We start from the raw sequence: 16,017 nt of genomic DNA on the forward strand, positions 1-16,017 counted from the left end.
TTTACTAATCAAACAATGGTAAGTAATAAGTATAAACCAGGGTGTAAAAAATGATATAAAGTGTACTGGTTGAATGTGTAGCAGTGATGATGGCAGCTTATGTAATTTACCCACAGAACTAATTTCAAGTGTCCACCTCCTCCCTGGACCTACTTTTCCATCCATTCAATAGATTGTGGCTGTGTGGACATCCCATTACGCTTCCAGGCAAACTCTGTTGGACAGTTTGCATGTCAGGTGGTCTTGAGGTCCTGGTGTGATACGAGGGTCTACATGCTAGAGGCACTGGTTACTTCACAGGTAGACATCAGCAAATATCACATCTCAAGCCTGTAAATTAAGGAAATGCCTGTTGGGTCGCTTGAGCAAAATCTAACTTGTGACCACAGCAAAGATCCATCCACTTGGACTTCAGTTCGCCTGCTCACCGTTCCGTCACGCAAGATATTCCACTGGTGAGGAGCAAGGGAAAATGTATTAATCAGTCTGTGTGTGTGCTGCTTATTAATAGGGGCTGAGCTGAAAGCATTTGATTAATTATGAATGATGAATAATATTACCTCTATAATGAGAAACGGATTTCTTGGAAGAGAGTAGTGGTTCTGAATATACAGCAACCAGAAAGCATGGTTAAAATGTATCTTTGACTAATTGCATCTCTTGACTTAAACTAACATATTTAAAGTTTTAGGTTAGAAAAGTATTCTAATTGCAGTTGTTTAAGATTGTTTATTTAAATTGTTGGACATTTTTTCTAATAATGGTTCCTTTGTGTCTCCCACAGCACAATGAGACCCACCAAGACTGGACAATCCAAGCTGAGGTGTGTGGTGAAGGATTCTCCGGCCCAGAGGTTGTGAATGTGCCAGCAGGGACAAAAGTCTGCTACCCCCTCACCTTTCAGCCTTCAGTACAATGCATTGTCATGGTAATGCCTTTTTTCTTTCTTGTTTCAGATTCATTCTTTATTTCTTTGCTTGCATGCTGTCTGTCTACATTGTTTGTCCTCCCTCCTTCCTCCTGTCACATCCTTGCAGTCTAACTTTGCTTGTTATATGCTTTCTGGCAGACCATGACATCTTTGCAGTGCAGTGGCCTCAAGTTAGTGTGTATTTAAGATAATTCAACATCAGCAACATTTAGAAGTCAGCCCAGTTTTAAATCCCCTGCTACCAACGCTCATTCACCAAGCCCTCATATTTGGCCTTTCTTCTCATTAGCCTCCTCAGTCCTATCCTCTCAGGGAGCAGTCGGCTTAAGTACGACCACTTATCTCAATGCCTCAAACAGCTGCACACTGTCTAGCCTGTGTGGCTGTTATGATTATATCTGGGAATTAAAGCTGCCAGTGCTTTTCTAAGAAGCACAGCAGATATTTTTCTACACAACATCTGACCTTTCTCTTTTTGAGAAACAGCCTTTTGACAGCAATACCCAGCAATCTAGAGTAGTAGCCGATCCTTAACAGTGATGAATGGATACTTCACTTGTTCTTTCATATATAAAGAATGTTTAACAGTTCAAATAGGATTTTTTTCCTTTACTGAGCAATTTATCCATTTAATCGACAGGGGACTAGAAGAAAAATTTTACATTTTTATTTTAATCGAGGAAAATGATATATAGACATATAGACAAAGTACAATAAATCCCATATTTATCTTGACATTGAATATCTTTGACAACAATTTAGATACTTTACATATATCTAGGATGAAAAATTACTCAAATCATCAATCAATAAATGACTAAATTCATAAATAAATGTCACCCAGCAAAAGCGAGTGCCTGAAGTGCTCCATTTTACATCAAGATTGGATAATCTGGTGGTGCGCTGCCCATCTGTCGCAATATGCTTTAGCTCGTCGTGGAGAAGGTGAACAGGGTTATCCAGCATGGCTTTGATCTTGTCATCCCTACTCCCTGCCTCCAGGCTATCTAGTTCTAGTCCGGCCACAGAGCACGATAAGTCTTGTTGCCACCACCATCCCAGAAAGGCTCAAGGAATAACAAAGAACTAGCTACCACAGACCGGTAGACGATCTGCAGTAGCCTCTTGTACACACTGAAGGATCTGAGTGTCCTCAGGAAGAACAGTGTGCTCTGTCCCTTTCTGAAGAGGCGGTCTCTGTCCAGTCCTCTGTTTTTATTGATTTGAACTCCCTTGACCTTACCTCTCCTCTTCCTTTCCTTGGATGATAACATCACCGGTTTTCTCTGTTCTTTTACTAGTCAGCTACCTGCTCTCCACATCAGGTGACTGTTGTTGCACCATGACAGGCTCTCTATCAATCCACTGTGCTCCCCCATGGTGTCTTTTATGATGCATCTAACAATAGAGAAGTTGTAGGGAAACTTGTAAAGGAACCTGCGATGAATTCGAAGTCTCTTATATTAAGAGGGAAGAGAAGTGCAGCCAGTACAGTTCCTGACTGTAGCCTGCAAGTGAGGTCCATGATCCAAAATGCACTGTCATGGTGCAGCTTTTCCTGTGGAGGCAGGTCTGCTGGATTGTTGAGAGCACTGTATAAGTCAAGGTATATGTCTCACAGGGCTGTTGCATTTATTTTAGCATACATTTTAACGTTTCCTGTAAAGAGTGTATGCTGTATGTGTTCCACTTTTGTTTGTATTTGTTGTGAACGGAGTCGTGGGGGGGGCGGAAAAAGGTACTTTGCATTGGCCGGGAATCGAACCCGGGCCTCCCGCGTGGCAGGCGAGAATTCTACCACTGAACCACCAATGCATTTGTGTAAGAGTGAAAGGGGGCAGAGCTTAAGTAGGCAACACTCTGCTGCAGGCAGTCACTGTGCTGTTAGCTTTTTGACTTATAAAATAGAACCGTTCTCCCTGTAATCAACCAACGTGGCAGTCAGAGAGTGTTTGACAGAGCCTATGAGTCTCTGTTTGCCTTTGTTCCTCTGCATTTACGCTCCACACTGAACATGCTCCAAACTGAACACATTCCAAACTGAACATGCTCCAAACTGAACACACTCCACACTGAACACAAGTTTGTGTGTGTTTGACTGCCTGAACTTTATCCCTCCCCCCACAGGGCAAGCTGTCCTTGCATAATGACTGTGACGGTACAGAGCACGTGTTTACCCTCAGAGGAGTGGGAGAGCACCCCCTGCCAGTGGACCATGTGGTATTACACTGCCCTGTTGGCCAGACCACACACACACAGCTGGATGTCCCCAATTACAGCCAGAACAAAGTCACCCTCAAGGTACAATCACACATGCAAATAGCTGCCACACACACTGATACGTGCCAACATGGTGTACTCTAAAGCATGGTCACGCAACAACAGTTTTGCACAACACATTTTGAAAGGAAAGCGTTACTAAACCAATATAATGAATTAGACTTTACCACTGTGCTACTGGCTCTGTGATGCTGTGCTTGGGATGCTGTACACAACAACAATGCTAATATCTAACAATCATGATGTGCTTTATTTACTTATAAGTACTAGACAATTTGAAGTTCGGACCTGTTGGCTGTTTGGGGCTCACCAAAGTCAGTAGAATACATCATCAGAAACCATGACTGCATGTACAAATTGTTGTGCAAGTCCATTAAGAAGATGTTGAAATATTTAACTGAAAGACTGAAAAACGCCTGAGATCACAAAGTCAGCTGGGTCCATCCTCTAACCACCATGATTGACTGCACAACATGGTGTGCCTATCCAGTGGTAAATGTTGAAATATTGAATGAACTTGCAGATGAAAAGCCAGAGGGTCATTTAAATCAGTATGGTTGATCCTCTGAAGAACGGTTTATGCATATTATCATACTGTAAAGTCCTTGCAGTCTGACTGTCTGGCTCTGATCATGTTTCTTGGCATCTGTGTGCATGTATTTGAATGTATGTTCGTTCATGCGTGTCTTCAATGCCATTTATTTCCTCCATCCTCTGTATTTGTACTTCTTGTCCATAAAAACACATGGACCCAGGTGGTGACAGATGTATCTGTTGTAAGTGGCACCCCCTCCCTGGAGATTAAACCTGGTCACAGTGCTCCATACTCCCTGACTGTGTTACCATGGAAACGTGGAAAACAGACAGGTGATTTTTTTTCCCCCACTGCATGTTTGTGGTTGTATGGTTTTGTGGTTTGTTAGGATCTGACAGCAAAGGTATCTGCCCTCAAATGTCGGTTCAGTTTGTTCACTATATTATGTTACGTTTGCTTAAACTGATGCACACAGACTAAAACAGTCTTATTGTCCTTAAAATGTCTGCTTACATTTACATGCTTGGGTTTCACCGTGTAGTGTTGGTGTAGCATTGCTTTAGGCCACTGTGTATCGCTTGATTTGTGTATTCAAACCTTTATTTAAGCCTTTAAAATCATTTAGCTTTCCCTCAATTGCAATGATGTTGAGATACACAAAAATATGCAGAGTAAAAACACTTGAAAAGAACAATACTCTGTGAAAATAATTGCGAACTGAGGTTAGTTGTTTTGAGGTCATCATCTTAGATTAGATTCATTGCCTACATCTAGAGGATATTTTTGGCTGTTGGGATAAGGATAAGATGTTGATCTTTAAGTAAAAGAAAACATCAGCAAAAACTAACGTCGGGGCTTCATCCACCACATTTCTTTCAGGTTTGTTGTCTTTTCAAGAAATGGATGATATTCAGGAGGCAGACACACTCAAAGGTAAGCTTGTTGCACCATACTGTGCCGATCAATGTGCAGCATCAAAAACATTTAACTTAGAAGTTGTGTGTTTGCATTTATACCATATTTATTCGTGTATGTCTCTTATCCAGGAAATGTACGAGGATGCTACAAGGTGCATTTCACACTGGAGATCATTTGTGAGCCAGCAGCACCCAACATGGTCATAAATGTACAGTGTACAACTCAGGTAAGCTCTGGAAACATACTGGCACATTTAAGGTTGTAGGTGGTTGTACTAATCAGGCATTAGCATCAACTTAAGGTGACTCTGCATAGGAACACCTCATAATAGCTAGTGCACAAGACACAATTCTGACCTCAGCGTGGTCCAGTTTCACTGCTAAGCACGTAAATCTGTTGCTAATATCTCTCCTTAGGCCTTTAATTTGAATCTATTGTTTGAAAAATGCAGCAGAACAAAGCTTGTAACTCATGGCAAATTCAGTATAAAATGTGAATAGTGTGGTGCTCTAGGGATTAGAAATGAAAAGACTCTGGTTCAGCCAATAAAGAGGAATGTTCTTTTGCTGAATATATTGAACGGAATATGAAAAGAGTTAATTCAGCTCCGGAATATGATTATATTTCGAACATGCAGGCCCTAAAGAAGTGCGTGCTGTTCCCTCCAGACTAAGATCAAAAGATTATCAGATCATCACAAGGAAAAAGCAGAACCAGCGGTCATCTTTGAAATCATGTGTTCCCAGAGCTCAGTTGCCATAGAGATCCCTGTCAATAACCCACGAAGAGAGCTCATGATGCTGGATGTCTACCTGGAAGGAGATGACATCAGTGGCGCCAGTACAGTTTCAATTCCCCCAGGGAAGACTCTCACCTACAAAGCTACATTCTCCCCTGGCGGAGTGGGGAAAAGTATGGGCAGGTAAGATTTATCACACTGTAGCTGACACAAACTCCTTTAAAGATGTCTATTATTCAAAGTAAAGATTTCTGTTAAATAGATGCTTTATAGGAATGCTTTAACAAGGGAAATCTGCCCTGAATCTGACAGTGTTTTGTGATCTGCGGTATGTCTACAGCATTTGCATTGGTTATGTGTTTTCTGCCAGTGTTTTGTTCCAGTCGGAGCAGGTGGGGGAGTTCTGGTATCAACTGGAGCTTTATGCTCTTCCTCCTCCAGTCCTCAAGCTACCACAGGCCTGCTGTCAGCTGGGCAAGTAAGTGCACACACACCAACACACTGCAGGGTTATTGGCTAGGAGTGCATGCACACATACTGTATAGACACACTCACACTCACACACCACTGAGAATTTGTTCATGGCAATGGTCCCATCCTCAGGATTTTCCCAAAACTGAGCAGTGTGGGTGAGGCTCCTTCTCTGCTGCTTTGGGTCTGTTTACTTTACAGTTGCTGGAGAAAAAGGTTTAATTTATTATTTATTTATAAAAAGATGTTGTTATTCACATCGTTTTCATTTTCATTTTCACGATTCATGCCCACTGTGGTCCCAGATACCTCCTGACAAACCAGCTCCCTGGATCAATATAAACATCATTCCTGCAGGATCTTTGCAGTGACGGAAGAGCTGAATTTGTCCACTGTGATAATTATGTTAGAAATATAAGAAAAGTTGTTCCATTGAGTTTAAAACAGGACTTCTAATGAACAGAGACACACTTTACCATACTAACAGAGTAATGAATGGCAATTATAGCTGCATATTAATGGAGCTGCTAATTAGCTCAGTAAATTATAAATGCAGCATTTGGGTCCTTATGGGGAATTCGATTCTTTACTTCAGGCCTTTTCTGACCATCTGTACTTCTCTCTCCTCTCTGCTTTGGCAGCCTTACTTTATTAGTATTTAAGTGTTTGTGTTTGTGTGTGTTTGTCAGATGGACCAGACAGACTGTTCCCCTGGTGAACCCCACAGCTGAGCCTCTGAAGCTGCTTGTAGCCAACAGTAACCCCAGAAACTTCAAACTCGAAATTGATTCAGGAAGGACTGTTAGTACTTACACTCACCTTTTCATTATTTCACAATAAAGCTTTATTCGTAATGACATGCATTCAATGTGCCCTTGCTCCTGCCCCTGGGGAAATGTATTTACCATTATTGTTGATGTTCTTTATAGTTCAATGGATATTTGATTGCTTTTGCTTTAGATTTCATCTCTTTAAAGAACCACACAGTATACTAAGAGCTTTGATAACAGCTGTTGTCTTTTTACACAAAGAGACAGTGATGCCACTTGGAGGCTGTATATCTTGATGGAAAGCTGTGGGTTGCCTGGCAGTGTGATTTAAAGGGTTTTTCTCTCTGAGCGTGAGTGTGTTTATCTACCCTTACTGTCCCCATGAAAGCTGTTCCCTTTGTGTTTGTTTGTGTGTGTTGCAGCTTACTGTGGAACCCCACTCTTGCTACCAGCTTGGTGTCCGTTTTAGTCCTTCATCCATTGGAGAGGGGAGGCACACTGCAAATATCAGTTTCACCTGCCCTGAGGTGTATATACACACAAAACACACACACAAACTGAGGGAAAATGGATAACATAAATCACCCACCCCTGCCTTCACATACACACAAGAACACAAATAGACACACATACAGTGAGTGCAGGAATAACTCGCTTATTTTTCCTCCTAAATTAGTTTAAGCAGGTGCCCTGATTTTATTTACTGCCTCATCACTCCCAGTCATCGACATGAAGCTTGAAGCAATCAGATCACCTCATAAAGCTTTTCATTGCTCCAGATTGTATAGTTTATTTAAGGCACAGGAGGCTGGATGATATGAATAAAAGGGACAAATCTTTCTCTCTTCATAATTTCTTATTTTTTCTTGATTTCTCTCGCTTACGTCGCCCATGCATGTTTAATCTGTCTGTCCTTCATTAGTTGCAGGATTTCTGTGTGTCACTGAGTGGACATGGCCTTTATCCGGAGAGTGAGGAGCCAATGAGCATCTCTTCCCTGATTGGCTCCAAAAGCTACATCACTGTTCCCTTTGCAAACCCCACTGAGCACCCAGTCTGGCTCGATATCACACTCACAGGTCACAGGCACTTCAGGTTTTTCTCCAGCAGACACTCAGTCTTCAGTTGGGACACACTCAGACATGTTCCTAATATTGTGTGCACTTTGTCTGTCTTCATGTCTCAGATGAGGATCCAAGTGAGGCCTCCAACTGCCACCAAGGCTCTGCAGACATGGACGTCTTCTCTGTCCCTCTGAGCCACACAAAAGGTTTGTTTACTGACACATGAGCATACATAACTTAGAATAATGTATTTCAAGCTAAATGAAAGCAAACGTGAACTCTAAAGCTGCCCTAGCAATATTTTCTGTATTAACAATGGATCAGATGGCTGTTTTCTATAAAATGGGGCTATTGCAGTGACCAACAAACAGTAATTAATCTTTCAGCTCTGCAGCTGCACTCATCTCAACAGACTTAGACTCTTTCAGTTCATTGTTAAAGGTTTTTTTTTCTGCAACTTGATTGTGCTGATTCACTCTCACGGATTTCATTGAAATGCAACAACTGTACACTACCCGATTAGCGCAGTTAGAGACTAGCTGGTGGACACAGTGGAGCATGTACCAGCTAAAGAGACAGACATTTTTCTAGGTAGTTGGTGGGGACAACAACAGAGATAAAAGCCCAGTTAATATTTGACCTAACATTAATCAGGTAGACACAAACATAACTCCACCTTCTGTTGCTTTCTGACTGCTCAGTGTGTAACATGCCAATAATTTGTATTACTAAATAATAATGATTGACTCTTGGCCAAAGACTCAATTATTGCAGCTTTAATATTCGCTCAGAACTCTCAACATTTTTTCACTAACCGAATATGGAGAGTCTTCATCATCTTACAAATAAATCAAAGCTTTTCCTACAAGTCAAATTTCTTCTAGTTTACTTTAAATCAACTGCAGTGTTTTTGCAGGTGTCTGATACAGTGCATTTTAATTAGTTGTGTTATCCTCAGTTTTAACTTGTCTTTCGGCTGTCGATCAGAAAACATATCGATGAAGGTGTGTTTGTCCTCCAATTTGGCTGCAGGGATACAGCTCAGTGAAGGGGCCAGTTTTGATGTGCCTGTGGTTTTTGCACCTAACTCTGTGGAGGTAAAACAGGCCTGGCTTTGCATCAGTATGAAGCTCCTCAGCAGCCCTGACAACAATGGTACCTTCAGCACAGACAACAAGAGGTGAGTGTGTGTGTGTGTGTGTGTGTGTGTGTGTGTGTGTGTGTGTGTGTGTGTGTGTGTGTGTGCGCGTGTGTGTGTGTGTGTGTGTTATTGTGTGCATGAGATTATTCCTCCTCTCAGACAAGTTTCTAGATATTCAGTAGAACTCATTAGCCTCCGTTATTCCTGCATCCGAGCAGGTTTCCACTGTAAACAAAATGAAGAATAGTTAATACAATGAGAGGCAGGAAAGAAGCACACAGGACAGGTTGTCATACAGCTCACATTCACACTCTCTTTCACACCTCAGAGGAGGAAACACATGCTGGCAAAGGCACCATATTCCATTACTTCTACAGCATTGCATGACGGCTTCGGCTCAGTTTTCAGAACTAAAATTCTTGCCTTTAAACACGAAATGCTGTCAGAATACAGATACCTAATATTTACGTAAGTACTGGTTTACTGCTAATCCTAAATACAGTGTAAGTACTGTTTATAAAATGCTCCACATACACGTTTTAGGTCAGAGCAGGAATCGTCAACCATCTATTGGATTTACCCTCTCCGTGGGATTCCCGTGGAAGTGCCTGTTGAGAACTCACCACTTGGCCCGCTCCATTGTGAAGCAGGCTGCCAGTTGGAAACGAAGGTGGATGTACTGCTCACTGGGTGTATGCTGGGGAATCAAAAATGGGAAGGCCAGAAAGGTGTGTGCCAGTTTTTTCCAGTATTAGACGACAGTTTCAAGGGTTGTTTTTTAAGCGTTGTTGCAGTGATGGGGTGTTTAACATATTCGCCCCATCATGCAGGAAAAGCGAAATATTTAATTAATGAGTGAAGAAATTATTTAAACTGTCATCAATGATAATGATAATGAGATGAGATGTGTCAGGATCTGTGTGATTCAGCTCAGCAGGTGATTGATTGATGATCACGTTCTATGTTGGCTTCTCTGCAACTAATCAGAGCAGCATGTTGCAAGTGAAAAGAGAAAACACTGAGAGATTTTTCAAGTTGGGAAAAAAGTTCAGACAACATCCCATTCAGTCACAGTGAGGTAAGAGAGTCAGAAAAAATGACACAAGGCTGAGTTTTGTTTGAAAATCACCAATTGTGATTTTGTTTTTATCTGATACATGTTTACCACACGTTACAAACACTATTTGACAGGTAGAGTTACTGGTTTTGTGTGCAGATAAAACCTGACAAATTGCATTGTGCTGCTGTGAAGTAAAGGGTGTTACTCAGTTTAATTACATGCTTCTGCAGTTCTTCATCTGAAAGCTCATTTATGCTCCCTTCATGCATGAAAAATAGATGCATCCGTCCTGCCCACATACTTCCGTGGGTCTTTTTGTGTTGGACGTTGAGCAATACAACCACTAAAGGGCACAGCTTAGAGTCTAACACAGAGCACAGTGAATCTAACCATGAACATGAATAAGCCTCAACCACTTCACCTGTGTGTGGCTCTGTCTTGTTTCTGTTTTTCCCTCACAAATCAAAACCAAGTTCCTAAATTAATGTTTTAAAGCAGCTTGATTCATTGGGGTTGTTTTTACACTATTTTGTTTGTTTTGAGAAGTCCATTTTTTCTTTTTTGACTATTCTTCTTCGAGCTTTGTTAAAGAATCAGTGAAATCTTGTTTGAAATGTTTGAAAACTGACAAAAAGTGCAGGAAATACACTTTTAGACAAACTGTATTCAGTAAGCTTTTGGTGACATCAAGCTGCAAATTGTCTGTACTGTTTTTGCGGTGGCTTCACATTGCTATTATTATTTGTGAATTTTGACCCTTTGAACTTTGCTCTGCTCAGAGTATGAACACAACATAAATAGAAAACTGTATTCACGGTGGGTTAGGGGGTCTGTTAATGGGGTCAGTGTCTGTGCTCACACTGTCCTATTTTATGTTTACTAAAATCCTTAGTATGATTAAATAATGTAAAAAGAATAGTGAAACATCAAATTAAAGAAAAAATCTATATGTTTAAGCACAAAAGCTCATTAAGTATTATCTTTTGTTGTTTCTTGCACCCGCTGAATCTCACCTACTTGGGGACAGTTAACAGCGTGACGATCCAAGAATTCCTGTGCACGGTGCGTTCGGACTGCAACACACAGTGCTCAGAGGTGGAGAACTGCCTTTCTGCTTCCGTCGAAGCAGCAAAGCGGGACCTTGAGACTGGCATTATAACACTCACCCTGAATGTAGTCTACACTCCCTTCAGGCCATGCAGGTAGGTTACGGTACTACATACACAAAAACTTGTTCATAGACAACATGACACATATGCACAAGTATGCAGGAAAAATGGAATGCACACAAAGAAACATATTCAGATAGTCAGAGAAGGAATGTGTCCCTTTGTTGCAGAGATGCAGCAGCTTTTGAGTTAAATCCTGTTGTTCTCCTTACAAAACCATTCCATTGGTTATCCTGCTCCCAGTTAAGGCAAACAAATACCTCGCACACTCAAGGAAAAAACATTATACACACAAATACACATTGAAAAAAGGGGTGCTTTTTGAGAGGCACAAACCACAGTAAAAACTATAAAACCAAGCAAACACACAGACGCTCGCACATTCAGAGACACAGAGAGATGTAGACATACACAAACACTCATTACCAGTCAGAAGTAAACACATGCACACACGGTGAGATTATGCAGACTCTGAGAGAAGCACACAAACACTTCAGAAGTTAAAAAGCACATGCACAGTAAAGAAAGGGAAAGGAAAAACAAAAAATTGCACACACTCAGAGAAACAAATATGCACACCTCCTGGGTGCATGAAAAAAAAACAAAAGGATGCTAATAATAAGTCAGCAAAACAAGACAAGCACATAGAGTACTTGCATATTCTCATGCACACAGACACACAACAGGAAGGAAGGCACACAGGCACAGTCTGTTTGTTGCTCTCTCTCTCTCTCTCTCTACAGATAACACACTTGCATTGAGCGTTGCGTAAACACTGCATTCATTTATCTCTTGTCGTTCTCCTTCTACAGTACAGTATCTTCTCCCTCTACCTCTGCTTTTTCTCATCTTCTCTCTCTCTCAGGTGGGTGTGGCCTCTGCATTCATTTATTACTGACTGTCTACATGTGCTGAGTCTTAATGTTTGTAGCTAAAGGTTACTGTGCTCCCTCAGAGTTAAGGAGGAAGGCTGGCTCATTAGCTTCCTCTGCTTTAACTGTACCTGCCATGTTAGGGCAGATCCACATAGAAAACACATTAGCCTTTGGTTTAACCTAAAAACGCATTCGATACTTTTTTAGACTCCAGGGATTCTCCCACTGCTTTTGTTACCGTGGCAGTCAGTGAGCTCAAGCGTTTTGACATATTTTGACTTCTTACGTTTGAAGTGTTATACAAGCCTACACAGTTTATCCGAGATGAGCCAGTTTGTAATTGTTGAGCCAATTCTTCTCATGGAAGATCAGTGTGTAAAAATTGTTTCTCATCTCATATGACTACAATAATAATTGAACCAGCACTCGGTTAGTAATCTTTGGTAAGTGTTACCCCAATCCATCAAGTACATTGACTCAAGTGCTGTACTTGAGTGCGGTTTTGAGGTACTTGTGCTTCACTCCGCTACACTATGTAGAGTATATACGTACATTTAAAACCATGTATAATTTATTTGATGATTAACTTGGTGATATTTTAACACAGTATCTTTACTGTTACTCAAGTATGAGTTGTTGGTACTTTATATAACACTAGTCATACTTTGGCTGATGTTTTATCACAAAATATAGCAAACATTGTTGTCTCTTTTTATCATGTCCTTACAGGGATTTAGGGGACATAAAGATGAGGTGAAAATAACCACAATGCTCAAACTTTAACATACTTCTTCTTAACTTTGTCCATCTTTGATCTTTTTCCTTCCTGACATTTCTTGTTTTTTATCAGCCAGACTTTATGCAGATACCAAATTATCTATGATAAGCTAATACATCGTCCCAGGGGATTCATCTGTCTCGGACTAGTCATTAATTAAGGCTTCAACGAAAAAGAAAAACAGTGTTACAATCCATCAGTGATGCAGCCTGTGAGACAGCATGAAACACTCTTCTTCCTTTTATATTATTACTTTTCTACTCCCCAGGGGTCTCCTCTTTTGATAACACTTTGTTTGCGTGACAGGTTCAAAATATCATGTGAGCTTCAGGATAAAATTGTCTGCATTTTTCATTCATTAACTTAATCACCTTAAATCTAAATGATTCAGTTTTGATTATATGGTGATGAAAAATACGTGTTTCCCATGTAAAGACTGTTTTTCAAACTTCTGTCATGTTTTTAGCTTGATTATTGCTTAAAGATTTAAAATTCTTTTGATCAGTGCTGCAAATCTAATTATTCTGCCAACCGTTATTGGCAGGATTCCATAGCTTAGAGGTGCCCTTTGGAAACAAACACAACTTCTGTTTACATTCAGTGTTTCTCACAAAAACACAGTGTGTCTATCGTTGCGGTCCAACAAACCAGTTAGATGTCTTTCGTTCCACATAAAACATTTGCTAACCAATTTTAAAGGGTTTCAAACCCTGCATGGTTTAAGTTTTCTCCTACTTTCCTGTCTGTGCTGGCATTTTCCTGCGTTTCATGGCACATTACCACTACCTGTAGATCAGTAGGATAATGTGAAGCCTTGCTTAAAATAAATGCTGTAGTAACTTCTTTTTACAAAATATCTGATGTGACTCGTTTGTAATGGAAATTCACCACCCCATCTCACTTTTTAAAGTCCCGATTACCTATTCTCTACGGTTCTCCTTACTGTACATTGCATGTGACATCCTGCTGAGTGAAGAGTGCATTCATTTATCAGCTCCCATCTTCATCTGTGGAGTCCATTAATGAGGCGTGCCCTGGTAGAATCAATACCTCCGAGAGCTAATGACTTCTCCATGAGGAAATGACGGGGGGGTGTGGTGCTGCTAATAGGCTCTTCCATTATCTACAAGTTATTTATCTGCTGTGGGCAGTGAGATGAGGAGACCAAGTATCATAAGCTGAAAGTGGGAATATTAAAGACCGGTTTAGACAAATAGGAATGCTCAAATTACACTTTTCAAGATAAATTAAAGTGGAAGAATGATTTGAAGAAAACAGAGGGGTGGAAAGCAGACTTTGAATCAGAGGTGTTCTTCTGTGTGCCTTCGTGAGCCAAAGGTAAACAGGTTTCTACTCCAATGCAGCTCATTGTGTGTGTGTGTGTGTGTATGTGTGTGGGGGTGTGTATCCCTGTCCAGATGCTCAGCGGTCCTAGCCGTACAGTGTGGGTCCAACAGGATCTGGGAGGTTCCCATCACTCTCATCGCCACTGAGCCTCAGGTGGACGATGTCATCCTCACTGAAACCACTGAGGTGGGAAAAACGTCAGCGGTGGGCTTCCGTCTGACCAGCACCACCAGGTGTGTGTGTGCTTTATTGCATTTTTATACTAAACTAGAAACTTAAAAGTCCCCCTCATACATTCCTGTTTGTTTTTCCTCCTCATCAGAAGTACAGCTTTCCGGTTCTGTGCATTTACTTCACTGTTTGAATGGATGTAACAAATGGATGCAAATATTTCTCATTTAGTTCTAAATCACTAATCAGATCAAATTAAACCACTTTTTCTCACACAGACACACTTTCTCTCTCTGTCTTCACCAAGTCAGGAGACTGACTTGGTGAAGACATCAATAACATCAATAAACTGCAAGGAATGTCGATCCTTAATATTAAAACCACAGGTACCTATTGTTTGTTTACTGTGTCTGCAGAGGTTGAAGCACTTCTATGTTAGGCTGATTAGTGATTCTACCCCAGTGGTGGCTGGGTTATCAATAGTGCTACTCCTAGCACAGGGACTTTCTTGTTTCAGGGACTGTGGCTGAGGTGATAAATTTACCTTATGGTTCCTCTTGTAGAAACACACATAATAGTTTTTTGAATAGTTTTTTCATTTGTTTATCCACGTCAGTATTTGTTTCTGGAAGATAGTGTCAGCTCTTGGCAAGCTGTTAATATGAAGAGTTGGTTCCAGGAGGCCGGAGCCGTTCACAGCAGCGTTCCTGCCAGGCAGCAGCAGTGAGTTCACAGTGACTCCAGCCTCGGGGATGTTACCTCCTGTTGGTTCGACCGGAGCTCTCCTCATTGTGTCCTTCACACCCACCAAAGATAGCAGGCACAGAGCAAGACTCGGCATCCAGGTATTTAAAGGATTTTATCTCTGATAATCTCATTGACTTTTGTGTTGAATTGTCGTTTCTGTGTTACGGTGATAAATTATAGTGACTGACAGGAATTCACTTTATTTTAACCACTTCATTACTGGTCATAACTGTTACAGTCTAACTTTTACCCGTTACCCGTTAATATACATACAGACATAACAGTTAATAGATTCGCATGACTCTCCTGTTACAGGCAGCAGACATGCAGTGGACCTACGAGGTGAAAGGAAAAACCCCTCATGACCCCCCACCCCTCTGCACTACATCCACCAATGGCAGCTGTTCTCTGTCACGTCCAACCAATGAACGGCAGCAGAACTTTGTGGCTCTTAACCTTCGTCTTCCTGCCATGGCTAACTCATCCCCACTCAAAGTCCGTAGATAAAGGACATCCTCACTCTCAGTCAGCTAAGGATTGTCATTTTTGTGTAATTTCCTTTTAGACTTTTTTGTGTTTTTGTCTGGCCACATTTACCAGACAATGTCACCTTCAATTAAAGAGATACCTTTATGTTTGGAAAATGATCTGTTATTTGGACAGACACATTACCACATGGCGGTGATGGTGATGGCTTTCACAGTTTGCCCTTTTTTTCCTCTTAAAACGGCTCATTAGTCGGGTTAGTGTTCCTCATCAGCAGCTTTAATGAGCTATTCTGCCAATACAAAGACTTTTTTCTTTTGGCAGCTGACAGAAATTGAACAGGATGACACAGAAGTGAGGATCATTCTGCAAATTAAACAAATGTTTATCTCTGTAATTCTAAAATACTCTCCAAGGTAATTCTTTTACATGTAACTCATTACTTTGCATGTGCTGTAACTGACATACACATTATATTCAGTACAAAACTCCCTCCACAGCTCATCTTCTCCTCCTCCTCATCTCCTTGGTATAG

The 16,017-nt window shown here is 41.0% G+C and overlaps 1 protein-coding gene and 1 non-coding gene across 13 annotated transcripts in view; one reads left to right on the top strand and one right to left on the bottom strand.

Annotated features, from left to right (window-relative positions):
* Positions 1 to 15,640, top strand: part of LOC119015618 (cilia- and flagella-associated protein 47-like) — a 42,201-nt gene extending 26,561 nt beyond the window's left edge. For 2 of the 12 annotated variants that reach the window (XM_037091794.1, XM_037091792.1), the window contains 20 exons: positions 173 to 300; positions 390 to 455; positions 785 to 928; positions 3,059 to 3,232; positions 3,967 to 4,078; positions 4,626 to 4,679; positions 4,793 to 4,890; positions 5,411 to 5,586; positions 5,774 to 5,881; positions 6,564 to 6,675; positions 7,067 to 7,171; positions 7,567 to 7,723; positions 7,831 to 7,914; positions 8,741 to 8,888; positions 9,393 to 9,577; positions 10,937 to 11,111; positions 11,896 to 11,943; positions 14,150 to 14,311; positions 14,929 to 15,094; positions 15,312 to 15,640. In XM_037091794.1, coding sequence (XP_036947689.1) covers positions 173 to 300; positions 390 to 455; positions 785 to 928; positions 3,059 to 3,232; positions 3,967 to 4,078; positions 4,626 to 4,679; positions 4,793 to 4,890; positions 5,411 to 5,586; positions 5,774 to 5,881; positions 6,564 to 6,675; positions 7,067 to 7,171; positions 7,567 to 7,723; positions 7,831 to 7,914; positions 8,741 to 8,888; positions 9,393 to 9,577; positions 10,937 to 11,111; positions 11,896 to 11,943; positions 14,150 to 14,311; positions 14,929 to 15,094; positions 15,312 to 15,503 — 2,594 coding nt within the window. In that variant the 3' untranslated portion in view covers positions 15,504 to 15,640. Of the gene's footprint in view, positions 1 to 172; positions 301 to 389; positions 456 to 784; positions 929 to 3,058; positions 3,233 to 3,966; positions 4,079 to 4,625; positions 4,680 to 4,792; positions 4,891 to 5,301; positions 5,587 to 5,773; positions 5,882 to 6,563; positions 6,676 to 7,066; positions 7,172 to 7,566; positions 7,740 to 7,830; positions 7,915 to 8,740; positions 8,889 to 9,392; positions 9,578 to 9,778; positions 9,928 to 10,936; positions 11,112 to 11,890; positions 11,944 to 14,129; positions 14,312 to 14,928; positions 15,095 to 15,311 lie in introns of those variants that run through there. The other 10 variants (XM_037091793.1, XM_037091795.1, XR_005073406.1 and 7 more) reach the window with 10 other exon arrangements.
* Positions 2,676 to 2,746, bottom strand: trnag-gcc. The gene has a single exon. It is a non-coding gene; the product is annotated as a tRNA-Gly (tRNA).
* Positions 15,641 to 16,017: the final 377 nt, after the last annotated feature.

Source organism: Acanthopagrus latus, chromosome 24 (assembly GCF_904848185.1).
Source record: "Acanthopagrus latus isolate v.2019 chromosome 24, fAcaLat1.1, whole genome shotgun sequence".
Taxonomy (NCBI): Eukaryota; Metazoa; Chordata; class Actinopteri; order Spariformes; family Sparidae; genus Acanthopagrus; species Acanthopagrus latus.